We start from the raw sequence: 22,262 nt of genomic DNA, 5'->3' as shown, positions 1-22,262 counted from the left end.
TCTCTATTGACTAAGTCATGAACGGTTTAAAGACACTTTACTGATTATATAAGGCTTTAAATCTGTCATCCAAGTCGCACCCCTGGGGCAATGAATCCACTGTAATGAGTTAAGAAAGAGAATGGCAGAATACAAATTTCTCAAACAGCTACAAATTTCTCACATAATTAGCAGAATACTGACGAGATGGATCACATAATGGTGCTAAATCCGTTCGAATATTTGCACAAAATACATATAGTCGAAATAATAATCTAACCTACATGAAAAGTTCATTTATATACAGAGGTTGGAGATTAACCTACATTAATAAAGTTTTAAAAGTAAAGTAGCTTCTGAATAGTGCTAGCTTAGGTGAAACCAACTATGTTGTTGGAGATTAACCTACATCAAGTTTGTCACGTTTGTCGTTTTCTCGACTGATCAAGATCAAGACACGACATGGTTATGATCCTTGTATCATCCATTCACATCAGATGTTCAACTGGATAGACCATTGCCTGAGCGTTTTCTCTTGTGGGTCCTCCATGTGACAATGTTTTCTTGCCAATTGTCAGCATCGCTGTCTCCATCGTCCCTTTTGTTCAATAAGATTCCAGATTTGTATTTGGCTGGAGTTCTGCTTAAAAAGTCATCGCTGGCATCCTCGACAACCAAGGTATCATCTTGAACAGTCTTCATCCTAGGCACATTTTGTTGCCCCACCGCTTCATCAGAAAGAGATTCATAAGCATCAGAGAGGCGTTCCCTGTATTCATATGCATCAAGGGGCTGTCGTTTCCTTTTTCCTGCAGAGGCTATTTTCGACAAATCCTCTCCAGCTTCCACTGCTTTCATCCACTGGATATCACTCAATGAATCAGTATAAATCACCTCTTTTCGGCGCCTCTTCCCGCTGAGTTCATTGCTCAGAACATCCTTACTATGGCCAATACTCCCCTTGTTTCTTTCTTGATTTGTCTTGGAAAAAGCCCAGTCAGGCACTTCCTTTTCCTCCATAAGCCTTGACTTGTATCTTTCTTTCTGTCGTCTCTCTTCATCCATCTTTTCAAACAACCAGAACTCCTCTTCTGTTCTTGCTGCAAGGCGGTTGATCTCTCTCTCACTTGGCACATCAGTTCCCAGGGAGTTTGTGCCTCGCCGCATGATCTCCTGTAGCATCTCACGCCTGTCCTGTGCTGAAAATTGAAGGCAGCAACATTAATGTATTGTAATATCAAGAGCAAGAAGTGTAATGTATCAAAAATACTAACCAGTAGATGTGGTATTAAACAACCCTGCCTGGATAACCTTTGCGTCAATACCCATCTTCAGCTTAGCACGTTCCAAGATTTCCTCCTCGATGGATCCAACACTAACCAAAACAAATACACGGACTTCCTTCTTTTGCCCAATTCGATGAGCACGGTCTTCTGCTTGTTGGTCCATTTGGGGGTTCCAATCGCTGTCAAAAATTATAACAGTATCTGCTGACTGCAAGTTCAATCCAAGACCACCAGCTCGAGTGCTCAAAAGAAACATGAAGTATGGGGAGTTTGGTGCATTGAACTCTTTGAGTAAAACTCCTCTTTCTTCCGTCTTAGTTGAACCATCAAGCCTGAGGTATTTAAAACCATATAACTGCAAATAGATCTCTAATATATCAATCAGACGGGTCATCTGAGAGAAAAGGAGAACTCTGTGGCCAGATTTCTGTAACTTTGGAAGTAAGCGATCAAGCAGCTCAAATTTTCCTGATGCTCTAACAATTTGCTCCTTTTGCCACATGTTATAATCTCCGACAAATAGGTAAGGATGATTACAGCACTTCCTCAGTTGCATCGACAAATTCTGGAGACTCTTCGATTTGATGCCTGCACGTTGTACATGAGCCAGCATCACATCAACACAACAAATTACAACCATCAAAATTTACATGAAAATATGAACTTTAAATTCCCACCATACGAGAATTGGAGATTATATGGAATTATTTAGAATATGTCTAATTTCATGATGTTTTGCTTATAAACTTTGGAACCAGAACCAATACAAAATAAAAATAACTGATATATCTCCTAACAATTTTTGACACATCAGGAAACGACATGTTCAAAAATGTGAGCTTGATGTTATTTCTCTATATGTTTTTCAAGCTTATACCGTAACCATATTCTACACAATTTTGAGAAAATGATTACTGATGTCTGATAAACAGATTCCGTAGCCTTAATAAATCTAGGATAGTTTAGTATTTGGAATTTGGAGACAAACACCATCTATTAGAAACCTTTGATGGATCATATCCATGACTGCTTGGTAGTACGCCAACCAGTTGGAAGCATGGAATGGGACTACAAGGCCTACAGCTGCCACTAAGGTCGGTAATTACTTTGGTTGTCCTTGACTTGAGAAAAAAAAAATGTTTGTTTATATTTGGTTTTCCTTTTTCTACTACTTGGAAGATCAATGTTAAACAGACAGCCACAACTAAAAACAAACTTGAATGAATGATAACATATTTGTTATATGAATTTATATGTGATTAGCGTAATGCTACATCTCCATCCAAATTGAGGATTAAGGGATGAGTCTTATCTCCCTAGAAATGGATTGTAAAGCCAATTAAACCTAGCATTATATCATCTTCACACTGTAATGATCTAATATTTTTGTCTCCTAACAGTCTCAAAACCCATTTGAATTCCATTCTTTCACAAAAACCAAGTTAATTTAAAGACCTAGAGTCTTTGTTCTTCATTCCCAAATAACTAAATGCATTGGTCTTGCTTCAAATACTCCAGTTTCCACATAAAAAAAATTGGAAAAATTCTTTATCTAACATACCAGATTCTAGTCCAACCCTTCCAATGTCAGTGATCTGTTGATAATAAGCTTTCTGCCAAGCTGATAGATCACATTTTAGAATCACTTGTGTTTTCCCAGGAAGATATTTTTCCACTTCGTCCTTCTTCCTTCTGAGAAGGAAAGGTCTTAAAACCTAGGGAGAAAAAAACAGTATGAATATGGTTATCAGTTACAGTAGTAGCAGTAGCAGTAGCTAGTTAAAAATGTGAATGATCATTGAACTACTTGATGTAACCGACGAATAACCAAGAGCTCTTCTTCATCTGTAAGAGATACTTCATTTTTGTCAGCAAAGGGTGCATTGAACCATTCCTCAAAGTTCTGTACTGAGTTGAATATAGTAGGCAGAAGAAAATTAAGTAAAGCCCACAACTCCTGCAAACTATTCTGTATTGGAGTACCAGTCAAAAGCAGTCTGCGACGTATACGATAACTGCAGAGGACAACATCTGAATTTCACCGAATAGCATAGATCATAATATAATCAAAGAAAATAACATCAGCATTCACTAGAATAAGTATTAGAACATTCAATGTGGATTCAAATATGTCAATAATTGTTTACTTGGGTAGGTGGATGAAAAGGAGGCACGAGGGAGGGGGGAAGTGTAGATCAGAAACAATAAGATAGAAGATAGCATCAGCGGTTAGTAGGATAAATGTTGGAAGAAATAAATCCAGATTAGATACCAGCATACTAGCTTCAATTTGGGTGGCTGAAAAGGGGGCAAGAGCACGGAGGGACAATTTATTTTTTCTGGTTCTTCTCCCTCCAACTTTCAAATTCCCTCCTAGTATCCACCCAAGTAAATGAACCATAAACAATTGAACTGAAAGTTACACTGACTAGCATTCAGAGGGGCATTGCAGGGTATTGATAAATAGAAATAATTATAAACTGGTTAGAAGCAAAATTCTGAATCACAAATCTAGAAAGGAAAGTTCTGAAACATTTAGTATCGATACATAATTTGGGAAACGTGAGATTTTTCCATCTCTTGAACAGGTGCAGAAAAATTTGAACCAATGTACAATTTAAATGAATGGATATCATGAGCCTCGAGAGGAGGATGAACATACATACATATAGATATGAGGAGGATGAACAAAGATGAAAACCATCTATACATATATATATATATATACACACACACACACGTGCCACCCCGTGCCGCTTGCATGCGCGACTGAGTGCAACCAGGGCACCCGGATCAAGGGCAACACTTCCCTATATGCATATATGTGTGTATGTATAAATTGTGTTTAAGCAGTTTCCTTCCTCTTTTTAAGCCACTAAACTTTTTACCAGAATTGAACAATAGATAAAAAAATGTCATATGTAGTTTACTTACTAATTTTTTAATATAATTTTATTTAACTATTAAAATTGAATAATTACTTTGAAATGTGAGTATCTCTTTATTTCAAGAAGTTTTCTATAAACATGTAGTTTTCTTACACGATGCATTAATTACCCATTAGTGACAAATCTTACCAACGTCCATGAATGTTCTTGCTCCACTATTTATTTTTTCAATGAATGCACATATACAAATTACAATTTCACATTGTCACGCAATACAATATATAATATATTGTTAGTTGGCACCAATGATCAAGCATGAGTTTTGATGAATGACAAGTGGATTAAAATTATATGTGTTGTTGATCTAACCTTGTTACCGAATGTGCAAAGTTGACTGACATAACGGGTCAAGAGGACCAAATACCAAATAGGAAGTCCAGTAGGGATGTGCAATTCTTGATTGACAAAGTCCAGATGTGGGATTCTGGCAGGAGGTCTGGATGTTCAATTCCCGATGGGTTGAAGTCCGGATGTGCGATTCCGGCAGAAGGTCGGAATGCTCGATTCCCGATTAGCGAAGTCCGGATATGCGATTATGGCAACAAGACCTGGTGGGTTAGATTAGACGTCAAGGAGGTAACTTGATACTTGGTTAGTAGAGGTAAGTCACTAGATGAGAGTGACTCAGTGAGGACGTGTCCTAATTGAGGGGACAATAGGCATCGGTCCAATTTAGATCCATTTCGAAAACTTAAATTGAAACCCTGACTAGATTCTTGTCTCAGGAGGATCTAATTACTAATTAATACTATTTTTATTGTGCTAACTCTATCTTACAAGTTATTATTTGTTTTGAGCTAACATGGGCAAAAGGAGCACAAGTTGCCTCGGGCGAACAATACTAATTAGGCGATGATAATGCACTGGTTTTGTGAGATAAAATTTGCCTACGAAGGCGCCTTCAACCCTCTTTAAAAGAGATATTCACCCAAGGCTTTGATAGAGCTTAAGAACAACTCTTCTACAAGCTTCTACGCATCCGTTTAATGTTCTGATTCCAGCTTTATGCTGCTGCTCTGCTACGACACTACTGCACCTGACTGTCGCTGAGAAGCCGACCAACACCGAATCTAATCTGATCATCTACAAGTGTTGGGTAACGAGAGTACATTATGTACTTAATTTCTGCACACACAAAAAAGTGTAATGTGTTATACTTGTCCTGATTTTTATTATATTCGATCCCCTCTTACAGCGGTTCCGAAAGAGATTATTAGTGGATTACCCATTGATAGGTCCACGGAACCTGGGTCTTGGAGTAGAAGTCGCGGAAGGCTCCGAACCAAGTAAAACTGAACGTTTGTTTTTCTTTTTCTTGTTTTCTCGTTATTCCATTGCATTCGTACTTAGTTTTAAAAAGAAAAAGAAAAAATTTTAAAACCACGTGATTCAACCCCCCCTCTCACGTGCATCTCGATCCAACATGTGGTATTAGAGCAAGGTTCTGCTCTGAATTGGTGCAACCACCAATCAAGCCGGGGAATTGTTTTATTTCTTTTCGGATTTCAATTTTTCATATTTTATTTGAATAGATAAAGTTTACCTCTTCAAATAATTATTTCTTGTTCGGTTTTAACTCGAAGTCAGTGCAACACCACTCGAGTCTTCAATATTTCTCTTTACCTCAAACTCTGCTAATCCAAGACCTAGTCTTAGGACATTTCTTCTCTTCTGCTTTTTTGCAAGATAATTCAAATAGCCAACTCGAAGAATATAGCACCGCTCGTCGTCTTCTCTCTTCAACAGAAACAATTTTCCGTATTGGAAAAAGAGAATGAAGGTATACTTGAAGACGAACATTGAGCAGTGATTCACCATCCGACCAGGGTACAGGGCGCCTATAGACGAAGTAACTAAATTACTCCTCGACCCAGAAAGATGGAATCCAGAAGATAAGTAGAAGGTCCAAATCGACTTGAAGGCATTGAACACGATCCAGTGCGGACTCACGAAAGAATAACGCAACCAAGTCGGCCCGCATGAGAACTTAAAGGAGCTATAGGATAAGCTCATTGAATTACACGGAGGAACCAACGATACTAAGATAACTAAACGTGACCTGCTTCTAAATTCTTTATTTAATATCAAAATACAAAACGGAGAAACCGCAAGCCAGCTACATGCGAGGATCAATGATATCCTCAACAGCCTGTATATGATCGGACATCAACTCGAGAACCACGACATTATTAGGTACGCTCTGAACTCGTTTCCTCGAACTGCACTATGGGCATCGATCGTAGATACCTATAAGGTTTCAAGGAACCTTTTAAAGTTAAAATTAGACGAGTTGTTTTATGAATTAGAGTTGCACGAATAAATTAACTCCACAAAGGTCGAGAAAGGAATTGCGTTTCTTGTAGGTACTTCGAAGGAAGACAAAGTGCGAACCCAAGCCAAAACTGAGGCAGAAACTGAGTCTGACTCGGAATCAAAAAAAGAAGAGCAACTAGTGAACATGGTAAGAAAAATGTTCACTAGACGTAAGAGAAACTTCTCTAAACACGACATGAAGAAGATGACCTAGTCCACATCCAACAACCCAAAGACAAACATCACGTGTTACGGCTGCAACAAAAAAGGGCACTTCAAACACGAATGCCCTAACGAAGATAAGATGAGGAAGACAAAGCAAAATAAGGCACTCAAGGCGACTTCGGCCTCGGGCGGATCGAAAGCAGACGAACCAAAGCAAGCAAGTTACCTTGCGCTGATAGCAACCAAAAGTGAATCGAATCTAGAAGACAAGTCTGAATACGAGTCGAGCAACGGATTCGCATCCGGTTCAAATGAACCAACTAGGGTAAACTTTAATTATATTGTAAATTTTTTTTAAATAATTTCCTACTTAAATAAAAAATAAACAAAAACTAAGGAACACGCTAAACTCCATAAGGAAAAACAACATCCTTAAGGAGCAACTAAGCTTGACCTCAAGTTCAAGACAGAAATTCAACTTAAGCTGTAAACCTTGAGAAAGAAAATTCCATCTTTGAAAAGTCAAGTCAAAGAATTAAAAGAACAATTGGATAAGTTTACCTTAGGATCCAAGTATCTAAACATGATACTTGGATCACAAAGAGATGTGTATAATAAATCCGGACTTAAATACAAGTGTAACTCTACCTCTAAATCATTTCTAACCCTGACTCAAAATACAAAACTAACTAAAGCTTGAGTTCCTAAAAACTTTTTTAACAAATCATGAAGGACAAAATCAACACTATGTACCTAAAAAATAAAATACATTACCAAAAACCAAATCAAAACGAACCAAATAACTCAACCTTAATCTCAAAAATTAAACCTTCTAAACTAAATTCAAACAAAAAATTAAATTAAATTAAAAACTAAACTTAAATTAAGTAAATACGAAATTAATCTAAGTTCAAACTATAACCAAGCTCATTATAACTTAAAACAAATCGACACAAATCTAAAACTTAAACCCAAAGTTCAATAATTCAGGGAGAGACGCCAAATTAGTTAGCACCTCCAAAACAATAGTTTAAGAATAGTTTAATTAGGAAAAAAAATTTAACTTGACAAATAATACTGACAAATTTGGGATGATAGTAGATTAGGGAAGCTCTATCTATGCATATCTAGGAAGATATGGCTTCGATCTGGTGCATTTGGCTGAGCGAAACTAACTAAAGCTATCCCTTATTAATCCTAACTGGTTAGACCAAAGTTTTGTTCTAAGTTCAATGGGCAAGACTATTTGAAAAATTTTGAAGCACGTGATTACTCTAATGATGTCCAAATAACTCACCCCAGCCTAGACGTTTATCCAAAGAATACTTACTTGTTAGACCCAAAGCTAAACTTGAATCTAACGCAAGTTAAACAACCTCTACAAATCCAACTTATCTCACAAAATTATAGGATTTCATTGATTGAAAATACAGATCGGGTGAGATGAATAAAGATTAATTAAATTAAAATTAATAAAAATAAGAATAAATTTAAATTTAAATAAACTAAATTAAACTACAATAAAATTAAATTAAATATTAAATATTAAATTAAATTAAACTAAAGTCACTTATAATTAATTTTACTTAAACAATATGCAATTCATTAATAACTTATTAATTTTACTTTTCTATCCTAACTTGATTTAATAACTGTATATTAATAATAAATCCAAAATTTTAATTAATCAACTAATAATCCGAAAGTAATAACTCAATTAATTAATAATTGATTAAAATTTAATTAATTATTAATTGATTAATTAGAAATGACTTTTGACTAAATTAACACCAATTAAATAATCAAACTTAATTAAAAATTCAGAATTAAATAATAATTTATTTCATAATACTAGTGAATACAAAAGAGTCATTATCTCAATAATTAATTTCTTTAAACTTATTATTCTATCATATCTAGAAATAATATAAGTAAATTTTTCCTGAAAACTAAGACCTTAAGTTAAGGGGAGGATTTCTCCTTAAATAATTTACAAATTCTAAGAAAATTCATTATTGATGTTTTCTAAAAATTCTTATTTCCTTAGTATTTCAAAATTTGTTTTAGCCTTAGTGTAGAACAAATCCCTATAAAACATGATTCTATAAATATAGATAACGAACATCTCACAAACATACTAGGTCTACCTTAATTATGTATTCAAAAACTTAGAATGGCGTGATACGTAAGCCTTTTGCTGAATTTCGGATGCTTATATCAGTATATCAACTTAAGTTTGGGCGAAAAATAAAACCGTACATTAATCAAGTTAAGTAGTCCTTTTTCAGCAAATTTATAACTGGACATTAATATTTAACTTAACTAACCAAGTGATCAATGCTATGTTCTGATAGTTAGTTAGTAACTAACGGTTAGACATTTAAGAACAATTTTTAGATGAATATTATTTTTTTAAATAATATTTGGTTCAAAGAAGGGTATTTGAAAACTACTTTCAAAAAGAGTTATTTCAAAATTTGTTTTTTTAAAGTGTTGGTTTAAAAATTCTTTTGAAACCTTACTGAAACTTTGCAAATGATTCAAAATTTACTTCTGAAATATTCTGAAACGTTTCCAAAACTATTTTGTTTTTTTGCAAAATGTTTTCAAAACTTACTTTCAAAACTTGCTTTGAAAAACACTCTTATACTCTTTCAAATGTCTGTTTTGAAAAATAAAATGAAAGTGTTTAAAAATTACATTGAAAAACTGCTTAAAAATACTTTGAAAGATGTTTTCAAAAACATTAAACACTTTGAAAAGTTTTATAAAAATTTTGCAAAAGTTATCCTTTTACTTTGAAAAATATCTTTGGCAAACCTTTTTAACAATTGTTTTGAAAACTATTTTAAAAATGTTTCCAAAATTATTCTGCTTAGACAAATTTCTTTAAAAATACTTTAAAAATATTTTAGAAAGATAATTTGCAAAACTTTTCAAAAGTTACCTTGAACAATTAAAACTCTAAAAATTACTTTACAGCAAATTATTTTTTTGAAAAGTGTTTTTACAATCTATCTTAAAAAATAGTTTGTAAAATTCTTGCAAAATTTAATTTTGCCAAATGGTTTAGTTTTGCAAATTCAATTTTTAAAATTTTAAAACATTCCTTTCAAAATACTTTGAAAATTTGTAATAACTCCTCCCTACGATAAACCTGTAAATTTTTATGCTTACTTGAAAAACTTGTTATTTAACTTGCTTACTTATGTGTTTACATTTTCGTACTTTGGTATATTTATCTGCATGTTTTTTTTTAATGAATGTCCAAGGAGGAGGGTTAGGGTTTAAGTAAGAAAAATCAAAGAAAATCTGAAAAACTTAACCCTAAAAATGATCAAGAGAACAAAACTTAACTGTTTCATTTTAGATTTCTCTTAAAATCATTTGTTTTCTATATATGTTTTACATATTTTTTTCTTTAACCCGGATTGTCATTGTATTAAAAAGAGAGGTTGGTGCAGTTGGCACCAATGATCAAACCTGAGTTTTGATAAATGACAAGTGGATTAAAGTTAGATGTGTTGTTGATCTAACCTTATTACCGAGTACGCAGGGTTGACTTACTTGACGGGTCAAGAGGACCAGACACTAGGCAGGAAGTCCAATCGAGATGTGTGATTTCTGATTAGCGAAGTCTAGATGTGGTATTATGGCAAGAGGTCGAAATGTTTAATTCCCGATGAGTTGAAGTCTAGATGTGTGATTCCGGTAGGAGATCGGGATGTTCGATTCCCGATTAGTGAAGTCCGGATGTGCGATTCCGACAGGAATACCTGATTGGTTAGATTAGATGTCAAGGAGATAACTTGACACTTGGTAAGTAGAGGTAAGTCACTGGAGGAGAATGACTCAGTGAGGATGCATCCCGATTGAGGGGACAGTAGGCGTCGATCCAATTTAGGTCCATTTTGGAAATATAAATTGAAACTCTGACTAGATTTTTGTCTCAGGGAGAGAAAATCTAATTACTAATTAATACTATTTTTATTATGTTAACTTTGTCTTGCAGGTTATTATTTGTTTTGGGCTAACATGAACTTGCAGGGCAAAAGGAGTACAAGTTGCCTTGGGTGAACATCACCCGAGGCACTTTCCATGCAAAGGAAGGCACCTTGAGTACTGTTCATGGAAGGCGTCTTTGGGAACTTGGAAGGCGCCTTCCGTCGGATAACTCAAAAGACTTCGGCGACGATAAGGCACTAGTTTTGTGGAATAAACTTTGCCTACGGAACGCGCCTTCAGTGCTATGGAAAGCGCCTTTAACCCTCTTTAAAAGGGATATTCCCCCAAGGCTTTGATAAAACTTAAGAACAACTCTTCTACAAGCTTCTACGCATCCGTTTGACGTTTCGACTCCTCCGGCTTTGCACTGCTGCTCTGTTACGACACTATTGCGCCCGACTGCCGCTGAGAAGCCGACCAACACCGAATCTAATCCGATCATCTACAAGTGTTGGGTAACGAAAGTAAATTCTGTACTTAATTTCTATAGAAAAGGAAAGTGTAGTGTGTTAGACTTGTCCTGATATTTATTGTATTTAATCTCCTCTTCCGACAGTTCCGGAAGAAATTATTAGTGGATTACCCATCGATAGATCCGCGAGACCTAGATCTTGGAGTAGGAGTCCCCAAAAGCTCCGAATCAAGTAAAACCGAACGTGTGTTTTTCTTTTTCTTGTTTTCTCGTTGCATTCGTACTTAGTTTTAAAAAAAAATATTTTTAAAACCACGTGATTCACCCCCTCCCTCTCACGTGCGTCTCAATCCAAGATATATATATATATATATATAAGATTTGGTTTGTAGACCAAATCTTGTTAGAACAAATCCTCTACTATTTGATTTGTAGAATATATAAATAAATTCATCAATGAAAAATGAAATTAATTAGTGCATTTATAATTAAAAAAAATCGATATGATCTTAATTTATAATCTAAATTAATATAAGAGAAAAAATGAAAATAATTTTAATGAAAATTAGTGTGAAATATTAATTGAAAAATAAGTATCTAATGCTTGTTTATTTAACATAAAATGAAAAAATAAAATAAAATTCAAAATAATTTAATCACTTTTAATGCATGAATTGTATATTAATCATAAACAAGGTTGTCAAATCAAGGTTTATATCATTAAAAAAAAAAAAGACAGCCCGGTGCACAAAACTCCCGCCATGTGGGGTCCCGAGAAAGGATCCATTGTACGCAGCCTTACCCTGCTTTTTGCAAGAGGTTGTTTCCAAGATCAAGGTTTATATCATGAATCGTTTAATTTTCAATTGTACTAAATCATATAAAATTGTTAATTATCATTCAATGTGTTAAAAATGAATTCTCCCTTATTTAAAAAAAGTTTTGATATCCAAAAATATGTAAAATAACATAATATTCTATTTAATAGTATAATAATAAAAAATGAAGTTTACGTTGACAAACAACAATGACATAGTTCAGATTTTTTTCATACCCTCAAGATTGAAATAAAATGAGCAATAGGAAATTTTGTCATCAAATACTTTTCACATAGAAAAAAAATCAATATCATCAAATTTAAGAGGACTTTACTATAACATGATTTCTAACTCACCATCAATTTTGGCCGCATATTCATTTTATGTATTAATGTGATAAGACTTATTCTTCTCGATTGTTGTTAGTTGTCGTCCACCTTAGCTATATCAACTTTTTTCCATGTGATACACTTTGCTTCTTCTCTATGTCATCATCAAACTTTAAGATTCAACTCTCTTGACCTTTATATACTTCTATTATATAACATAAAATTCATCATTTTTTCTTCTTATATGATAATTTTGGTTAATTTATAATATATTGGGTTTATTTTATTTCTTGGTTATATTTACAAGTGGTTGGATTTATTTAGTTTTGAATGAATTTTCTTTCTTATTTATAGAATGATATAAAATTAAATTTATATTAACTATAAGCTATAGTTGCAATACTATAATCTTTAGTGGGTTTTCTTTCTTAATCTGTATCACTTGTAAGCAAGTTGTTTCATCCAACAGCTAAAACTAACAGTTAGCAATAACGCAGAAACTATTTTCCAGATGTTGCATTGTTCTAATTCAAACACGTTTCGGTCTTACCAACTCAATTTTCAGGACTTGCCTGATTAATATGCAGCTCTAAGCCAACAATACCTTTAGTAAAGTCATTGATCGAATGTTGTGTGACAGTATTCAAATGAGATCATTCATTTTTCCAGTGCAAATGCTTGAGATATGTATCAATACACCACCAAAAATCATAGTACCCAATGAAACTTCTATATCACATAAGTCTCATATATTTAGATTTCCTTTAAACCAAAACTTATCCAAATTCCCAGTTTGAGAATTATTCTACCGAGAATAATTTTTAAATTCTAAAATCATAAAAGGGCAAAAATCAAAAGGGTGATCCAGATTATGAAAATCGTCAACAGGGCGCATCTTTTTCAAAAAAAAAAAAGTCAAAAGACTCCCCACCATATATTTTATATCAAAAATACCTCTTTTTCTATCACTATTGTCGCAGTTACAAAGTAACTGCTACAACATGAAAAATTTACTATTTCACTTCAATTAAAAAACTACACATAAAGACTATTATATCAAAATATTATTTACCAACTTGGTCAAAATTACTAAACTTCATCAAAATCACTTTAAGTTGGTCAAAATCACTTTAAAACAGTTGTTACAGTTGTAGTAGCTACCTAATAGATGCCACACAGCTACACCACTATTGTATTATCTATGACACAGAAACTGCTACACAACTACAACACTTATATATTTATAATAACTAATTGTAGTTGCTACAATAGCATCAGAAGTACAGATATTTCGAGATAAATAATATAATGGGGCATTCTTTTCACTTTTTTTTTTTTTTTGAAAAAAAATGCCGCCTTTTAACAATTTGCATAATTTGGGGTGCCCTTTTTTATTTCTGCCCATCATAAAAGGAAAAATCAGTACATATAAAGAAAAAAAATACTTCATGAAATTTAGATTCTAAGGAGCTTACCCTGAGACAATTGTCTTAGCAAGAACGCTCTCATGATTTTTTAGGCGATGCCCTTCATCAACAATCATGTAATGCCAATGTATTTTCTTCAGAAAAGCTTTGTCTCTCATTATGAGATCATAGTGTGTGATCATCACATTGAATTTGCCTTGTCCAGAGTACTCTTCCCTCATGGCCTTCCTTTCAATTAGGCGCCCATCATATAGAACTGCCACAATACTATCCCAAATAGGAGAAAATGAGAGCACAATAACCATATATTAGTCAACCATGTTATAAGGTCCATACCTTGGTGCCCATGTTGAAAATTCACTAATCCAATTTGGCAGCACAGCCTTTGGAGCAACAATCAAGTGGGGTCCAGTGACACTTTTATTTTCCATTAAATATGCAATTAGTGCTATAGTTTGTATAGTCTTTCCTAAACCCATCTCGTCAGCCAGAATACCATTTAGGTTGTTGTTAAATAAAGAAAGCATCCATTGAAGTCCTTCTAATTGGTAAGGTCTTAGTTCCCCACCTTGAAGGTTTGATGGTTGCTCTGTAACCTACAATATTTCAGGGGCCTTGAAAAAAAGTACTAAAAGGTGACAATTAAGAACAAGAAAACATGAGCATTGCAAAATAATGTGATAATCGATAAAATGAATATTGAACAAAGAAGCAGAATGCAGAAGATACAATTCTATTCTCTAAGTAGAACTCAGCATGAAATTGTACTCAAAACACAAGCAATAAGTAAAATGCAAAAAACTAACTATAGGCAGCCAAAGGTCATAGGATGCATGCTATCCTTTTCATCTTGAAGTCATTTTTTTTTTCCGTATCCCAAGCTCTGGCTGTAAATGAGTGGAGCTTGACTGTGTTCAAGTTTGTTGGTGGTTTTACTTATAGAGCATGTTCAATCAAGCCAAGAATTGAGCTTGCCTTTTCAGTTACAGCCCTATCTCAAGAAAATCTCCAGCCTCTAGTCTTAAATTAAAAATAAATAAATAAATGCATTTGACCAAAAAGGCATTTTATTGCCAATAAACCAACAAGTGATGCTGAAAATGACATCTTCAGCAAAGTAATCCAATTCTAAGGGTTCTGTTGAATACAGAACTAAAAAAGTCAGAATTTCCTCAGACGTCTGTCTAGGCTATTTGTGAATCTCAACCTGGAATTTTCACATTCTAATCAGAATCTGGCATTATGGCAATTGCAAAATTACTGATATAGTATTTCTAGGTTGCAATAACATTAAAGTCATAAATGCCAAGTTCAGGCAGCTACAATTTCTAAGCTACCTGCAGATTAAAGTGTTTGATTACAGGTCCTGCCATTTCAATGAACATGCCTACAGAATCCTTATAGGAGAGGACCTGAAAGAATTGCATTCTCTATTACCACAAAACCTAAATTGTTAATATTATCCTTCCCATCCAATGGCGCATCTTCCTCAGACATCTCACTAAAAGATTCTCAATGTAAAAATGTGATAAGACTTAAAAAGTAAATTATATCCAGATTCAATAGAAGCAGACAAAGCTTTGACTGACACTTAATAAAAGATCAGGCTTATTTGATTGTTAGTCTGTCAGGCACTTTGGACCAAGATGATCATGCTTAGCCACTAAAAGAAGTACGACTAACAGATCCGTTGTCATAATAAAAATAAGAACACAGCATGTACTTCACTTAATGTACCTTTTCCTCTATTGAATGCACAGCAGAGTTGTACTGGCGTTGACCTTCAAGCAAATCAGAAACTTTGGTATTCTCATCATCACCATTGTCTTTCTCATCATCACCATTGTCTATAGAGAATTCACCAGGGCCTTCAGTCTTAGATAGAGAGATCTCTGGAAGATTACGAGTACTAGAGTCTTCAAGTCCATCAGCATGTTCTGCATCCTTCTGACGCTGTACAGCCGCTCCAAGACGAACAAGAAGTTCATTTGTTTTACCAAGAAGCATTGTCAAGCGCTCATTCTTGCTTTCTTCTACCAAACGCATATAAGCTTCTTGGTCATCAGCTTTTAATGCTTGGAACCTTGACTTCTCAGCACGAGTAGCACGCTGTCTTTGCCTTGCATGCCATGCCTGCATGATAACAAACAAATAGTGTTCCAGCCACAGACACCCAGACACTGGATTTTAGGAAATAAAGATTAATTTCTACAACACAAACACAAAACTGTAATGAAAAATTTGCACTGAACGTAACATAATTTAGTTAGTAGCTTTTCTTTCATGTGAAGATAAACACATTAATCTCTTTTATGCAATTAATTACCTTGGAACCATCTTTCAGTCAACTTATAGGTTTTCTGAGCAGAAAAAGGAATTTGTATCTCACTTCTAGGCATGAAAGTCGGGTGCAGTTAGTTTTTTTTTTTTTTTAGCGTGACTGAGTGATAGTACATGCCTGACCCAATCAAAGTGGATTAGGCTGCTCAACAAACACATTTAGCCATGAATGGGTAGATAAACAGGCATACAGATCACGGTTTGAGGCAAGCAAGGGTTTCAACAACAAAAGGCCAGACATCTGAACTGGTACTGCTGTTTTCCAATTAATATTGCATTTTCAAGAACCCCACAAAAAGAAGTAAATTATAACACGAAATGAACTATATTTCTAAAGTCTGAACTAGTTTCAACCAATGTTTATCCATTGCATGTGCATGTTGCATGGTCTATATGATGTAATATGTTTGGTTAGCATCTACTGTTTTCATTTATATCTTACAGCATGGATTTCAGCAGTAAAGAGGAACTGCATGCATGAATTGATAGGACAAATTTTTATTGGCACCCTGGTTGCGTTCCTGTTGGGCACAACAATGACAATAATTGGAAGTAGACACAATGAATCAGCTTCACTTTGGTACTTGATAATGCTATCTTATTAATCTCATGCACTAAACTGAGTTTCAAGCTAAACTTCTAATAGAAAAAGAAATACAATAAGAATCATAACCACCACCTGAACTCCATCATTCCTCTGTTTTCGTCTTTTCAGAACAGCTTGTGTCTGTAACTGAAATTCACGGGCAGCGTTAAGAATCTCAGCAAAAAATTTCCTCTTTCTGTCATCTGCCTGGTTCTTTTCATCCTCTTCTAATCTTGACAACCTCTGCAGGAAATTCTTCCAATGAGACAAATGTAAAAAAAAAAAAACACATTTTAGCAAAAAACAGACAAAGGTTAAGTGATGTCAGTAAACAACCTCTGCATATCTTTTCTTTCGACGACGACTATCAGCCTCCACTGCAGCAGCATCTCCAATCCCATACATGCTAAATGGATACTGGAATCTCATCATACCCCAGTCAAACAATATCTTATCAGGTTGTGCACATATTCTACGCAACCAGTATTCTGCACTCACATCAGAGCGTACCTTCCTCTGCAATTCTACAAGCTGGATAGAAAATAAAAAAGTTTACCAAAGATGAAGAAAATCTGCATCTAATTCAAAATAAAATTGGAAAGTCAATAACAAATTACATATTTGGCATAACTTAAGAATCAAAATTGGCACAACCTTCACATGATCAATTTACTAATCCATTGACTATTGCTTGTAACAAGTCAACAAAGGACTAAATATGGGACATAGAGAAGAATTCATTTACTCTTCCAAAAAAAGAGCTACCATAAAACTAATAGTGCATAAGCTTCTGCAGGTCAACAAGAAGAACTCTTAGATAATGAATGGACACTAGAATCAGTGTTACATTCTTGTAACCCAGGCAAGACTACATCTTGGTGGCCTCCAAATAGACAAGTGAATCATACATAAATCCTAGGGCATTACAAATTCCAGATTACCCATACAATCATACCTATTTTCAAGTTACCCACCTGTGGAAATCTTTGACAATGTGTGTGCAATGGCTAATAACATAGGCAATCCGAAAATGAACCCAATCACATGCAGGTCATCTGTATCTTGTCTTTAACTAACAACAATAAAAAAAAAAAATCTCAATCCGCTCTTTTGTAATATGCAGTACAAAGTATCAGCAAGCAAGCAATCACATGGTTCTTGTGTGACATAATGGATCTTGTGAGACCTGCTGGATCTTGTGGGCAGCACCGATTATCACTGTTTCAAGGAGATGTTTGTTCTCTTCTAGTCGTGGCATGAAGGAGCAAAGGTTCAAAATCATGAGTTGTGTCAGAGTTTCACTCTTTAAGTGGAGCGCGATACTGGTTTGGTATTGAACCAACGCTCCGATGCATAGTGTCAGTGACGGATTAGAGGTCGAAAGAGAAAGAAGATAAAACATAGGAATGAGAAATTGTCTACACCAAATGGTATCGATTTTTAGGAATTTATTATAATGATACTTTTCAATCATTTCGCCCATCATAGTACGAGATTTCAAACGATGGAAGGAGAGATATGCTTTCATTCTCTCACTAGTTTGCATCTCTTTTTTTTTTGTCATGGTTTCTTGAAGCTCTGCAATGGATTTTTTTTATCTTTTAATGGAAATTAAGTGAACCATCACTCTTATCATAGGGAAAAAAAAAACACAGTATATGTGGAGTGGCATGTACATGCAAACCAAGTTTCCTGGAGTTCCCTAGGCGCGGCATATCGCATAGATTTCATTTTTATAATATAAACTCTGCAGAAATAAGGGAGCTAACAACCATAGCAAGAGATCCACTGCAGAACTGAAAACGCTAGAAACATAGAGATATAAGCATGAGCAAGAAAAACATCTAGCTTCAGCAAAGTTTAACAATCACAATAAAAAAAATTTAAAAAAAATCAAGGAAGAAGGACAAGTGAACTATCCCTACCCATAGTATAGACAGCCAACAATCAAGTTAACTATTTAGATTGTGTTTTACCTTCAAGCCATAAAGCTCCAGCAAACACTTCATTTGCAAGTCTTCACCCTTATTTGATGGTAACACTGAATCAACATACAGTTTTAAGTTAAGAAACAAATGTTAATACACAAAAAGAAAAGAAAATCAAATATGATAAACTTGCTGAAGATATACCTAACGTGAAATATGGTAATCTATTGTTCCTTACAAACAGTATAGGAACTTCATTAACCTTACATTATAATGATATTGATATTTGATAGCACTAAAACGATAACAAAAATCCACCTTTTACATTCCATAATACTTAAAACACTGGAGACCTCAATCTAATCATTAAAGTTTCTCTACCATGCAGATGAAGGAACACGATTACATGAAGAAAGAATAAAATAAAAGGCTTCTCCATACATTTATCATATGAATATGATTGTCGATAATGCAATATCTTATCCCAATAGTGACAGTGATCCATGATTTGTTATCATATACTAGAAGTTATTACATGTGAGAAATTATGAATAAGAAAATAAATGCTTCAACAAGAAAGTGTAAAATTGTAGGATTATAAAATCCTACGGTATCCTATGAATCTTCAATTCCTAGGTCGATTTTAGATCCGCGACAACATTGGTCAATAACAAATGGCAAAAAAAGCTTCAGTCTATTAACCTATACCTTTGCTAAGTTTGGGACTGAAAAACAAGATATAGGCTTGAAGCTAGCAACAATATTAGCTCCCTCTTTTTTTGGTATCTAGGTGAAGAATAATAAATTATGTTCTTGAGTGCTAATTTCCCCATTGAAAAACTCAGTGATATGCTTAGTATATCAGGTGCAATAAGATCCCAGAATTTCAATCCATAGATGAAGCCGTTGAATTTGGGTGATTTGGACACATTAAAAAGCATGGTGTTGAGGTCAGTGTTTGACCATGTTGAATGGAAACATCATATAAAGCAAAAGTACAGGATAACCTAAATAATCAAATGCATTAATCTATTTTTTGAATGATAAAAGCGTTTGATAATCATATCTTGCTTACATTGAATGAGACAGTCAAAAATGTCATGTAATGCTAACTATATCTTAGCATCCAATAAAGTATTGGCACATAGGTGTCCCATATGATAAATGCATATTTTACCATTTTGAAGTTATTTTATAGTTGACTGATCCTATCAGTTTTGTTTCACAGTTTAGAAATTGGTAAACCTTTTGAATTAATGATGCCTAACAGACGAAATTATAGTTAGTTTATGGTAACTAAGAAATCACACCAACTATATTCTCTGTCGCTGCTTTCTGAGAAAAGAAAAATAAACTTTTAGAACAAATCGCTATAGATGCCAAAAAAAAAAGTAGCATAGATAAATCCTAATGAACAGCACCAAGTACAAAAAGCCACAAGGATGCCAAACAATACAACAAAGACCATAAATCCTAATACACTGGGAAAAATTGAAACACCAAAGTTAGAGCTAAATTACACACACACACACACAAGATTCATACAGTTTATTCAACAAAGGCACAAAAACAATGTACCTTCAAGCTCTTTAAGACGATGCTGAATAAGACTGTTAAAATGATTTTCTTTTGATTCTTCCAGTTCTAAGCAATGCATGTGTTTCATTTTCTGCTTCAACAAGGCATCTTCAAACTCTGAGATCAAACTTCCACTGGTTGACACCTCATGTGTCTGCATCAAAGTCAGAATCAGGTGAAACCATAATCTATAAATTGACAAGCTACAACAAAGAGGAAAAGACCAGCTTTATCCAAACGCAATGGGGAAAAGATCTTTTACTTTGATCAATTTCAAGATTTACTTTGCAACTGCTTCAGTACGGCCTCTTACATATGTAATATCTTGGATTCTTAGAAAGATACAAGTTTGGTCCTAATTCCAGTTTCATATCTCAAAAGAACCATGACAAACAAACTGCCATCATAGTTCACCAGAGATCAAGTATATAGAAGATATTATCTAAACTCTAAAGATAGGCTGCTAAATAACATTAATTTATGAAATTTTTGCTCTCAAAAACAGGAATCAAGGCCAATCAAAAGATTCAACTGGAATGATATCCTCCAAACTAAGCCAAAAATTACCAGTTCTACAAAATCTTCAAACACGACCAAAAAAGCTGGTTCCTCTTATTTTTCAAGCAATTAACTGTTACAATCAACACCTGGGAGGCGTAATCTCTCTATTGAGTTCACGTCAACAACAACAACGACAACAAAAAACACGTTCAACAAGCTTAAGTACTTGCTGTTTGGTGCCGACTGCCAAAAAAACATCATTGCACATGCCACTAAATTCAAGAGCACAGCTAAAAGGCCTACATGAACCCAGCCAAGCATGATTTAAGAACTCACCAGGTTCTCGAAACCCTAATTTTATGAGTCGCCCATATCAACTAAGTCAATAAACAGAAACTTAACAAGAGCGAAGGGGAGAGGAGATGGACACCGACCGTGTCCAATTCGGCGGGTGAAGACGCATCGCCGCCTTCCGTCGTCTCCTCCACGTCCGGAGGTGTATCGCCCTGGTAAATAGAGGCGACGGCTCGGAAGACGTCGAGAGGGAGAGGGAGGTTGCGGGTTATGAGGTTGAGCGCGCCGACGAGGGTCTTGGCGTGCTCCGCGCGGCGATCAGAAGCGTGGGAAGGGTGGTTCTCCGCAGCAGCCATGGAGGAGCGCTCTCCCTTTTCAGTTCAAACGCGAAGAGGAACTTGACGGTCTGTTCTCGCTTTCTGTTTTTTCTTCCTCTTGTTTTCCCGCTCGCTTTCCCTTCTTCTTCGTCGAGCGCTTCCAATGCTCGAGCTCCCCTTGCTCTGCTCTGCTCTGCGGAGCAGACGACCTCGAAGCGGATCCGGATGGCGCTTGTGTCGAACCCGTGCCGCTCGGTGTCGAAGCGCGGTATTATATAGTATTGTGAGATGTTCTTATCGGTAGGATCGGGCCTGTGTCGATGGCATCCAAACCCGATATGAAAAGCTAGTAACGTGGTGAAATTGACCGTAACATTTTCATGGGTGACCGGCCTTGCCCAGTAAGCACCTATCGGATATATCCGATAGATAATTAACTTTGTATGCATTATTAATTGAGAGCTGCTTCCCCGTCAACGCACACCCGCTCCATCTCTCCTCTCTCTCTCCTTACCAAAAGACACATGTAACCTCCTCTTTATTTTTTTTTTGTTTTTTTATTTCATTTAATTCTCATTTAGTTTTAATTTTTTAATTAATTTTATTTAAAAATAACTCTCATACAATTATATTTTTAATTTTATTTGATTTTATTTTTTAATTAATTTAATTTATTATTTTTTATCAATACTTTATTTTTAAATTTTATATAAATTTTATTTAGTTTTTATTTTTTAATTAATTTAATTTATTATTATTTTTCATAATACTTATATTTTTTCAATTGATTTTTTTAAATTTTTTTTTTAATGTTTTTAATCAATTTCTTCATCAATTTTTTATCAGTTTTATTTTTTTCAATAATTTTTTTATATGTTTATAATCTTTTATTTATTTTTAGTTTATATTTAAAACTAAAAAAATACTACCAATTAATAATGAACACATTCATAACTTAGGAACAAACATATTTTTTCCAAATAAAGAGTACATGTAATAATACAAAAAAAAACATAAAAACATATAAAAATAGAAA

The 22,262-nt window shown here is 34.5% G+C and overlaps 1 protein-coding gene across 2 annotated transcripts; it reads right to left on the bottom strand.

Annotated features, from left to right (window-relative positions):
• Positions 1 to 167: 167 nt before the first annotated feature.
• On the bottom strand, positions 168 to 21,483 carry LOC122041810 (probable ATP-dependent DNA helicase CHR12). Of its 2 annotated transcripts, XM_042601633.1 has the most exons (13): positions 21,050 to 21,483; positions 20,115 to 20,268; positions 18,585 to 18,649; positions 17,119 to 17,139; positions 16,945 to 17,025; positions 16,702 to 16,851; positions 15,420 to 15,815; positions 14,019 to 14,278; positions 13,731 to 13,949; positions 3,073 to 3,280; positions 2,827 to 2,980; positions 1,254 to 1,853; positions 168 to 1,178 (listed from the first exon to the last, which is right to left on the bottom strand). In XM_042601633.1, exons 1-13 carry the CDS (start codon positions 21,263 to 21,265, stop codon positions 481 to 483), a joined length of 3,222 nt encoding a protein of 1,073 aa, XP_042457567.1. In that variant the 5' UTR covers positions 21,266 to 21,483; the 3' UTR covers positions 168 to 480. The 2 variants fall into 2 exon arrangements, with proteins under 2 accessions (XP_042457567.1, XP_042457566.1); XM_042601632.1 differs by having other exon boundaries at positions 16,945 to 17,139.
• Positions 21,484 to 22,262: the final 779 nt, after the last annotated feature.

This window comes from Zingiber officinale, chromosome 2A, assembly GCF_018446385.1.
Source record: "Zingiber officinale cultivar Zhangliang chromosome 2A, Zo_v1.1, whole genome shotgun sequence".
In the NCBI taxonomy this organism is placed as follows: Eukaryota; Viridiplantae; Streptophyta; class Magnoliopsida; order Zingiberales; family Zingiberaceae; genus Zingiber; species Zingiber officinale.
This window is presented reverse-complemented; position numbering and strand designations above follow the sequence as displayed.

What these genes read in the sequence shown, in the direction of transcription:
- LOC122041810 (XM_042601632.1), bottom strand. Translation starts at nt 21,265, where the DNA reads ATGGCTGCTGCGGAGAACCACCCTTCCCACGCTTCTGATCGCCGCGCG. An exon ending in CACCCGCCGAATTGGACACG is followed by an intron (nt 20,269 to 21,049) that starts GTCGGTGTCCAT and finishes ACTTTGATGCAG; the next exon opens with ACACATGAGGTGTCAACCAG. An exon ending in AAGGGTTGGACTAGAATCTG is followed by an intron (nt 1,854 to 2,826) that starts GTATGTTAGATA and finishes TACAACGTGCAG; the next exon opens with GCATCAAATCGAAGAGTCTC.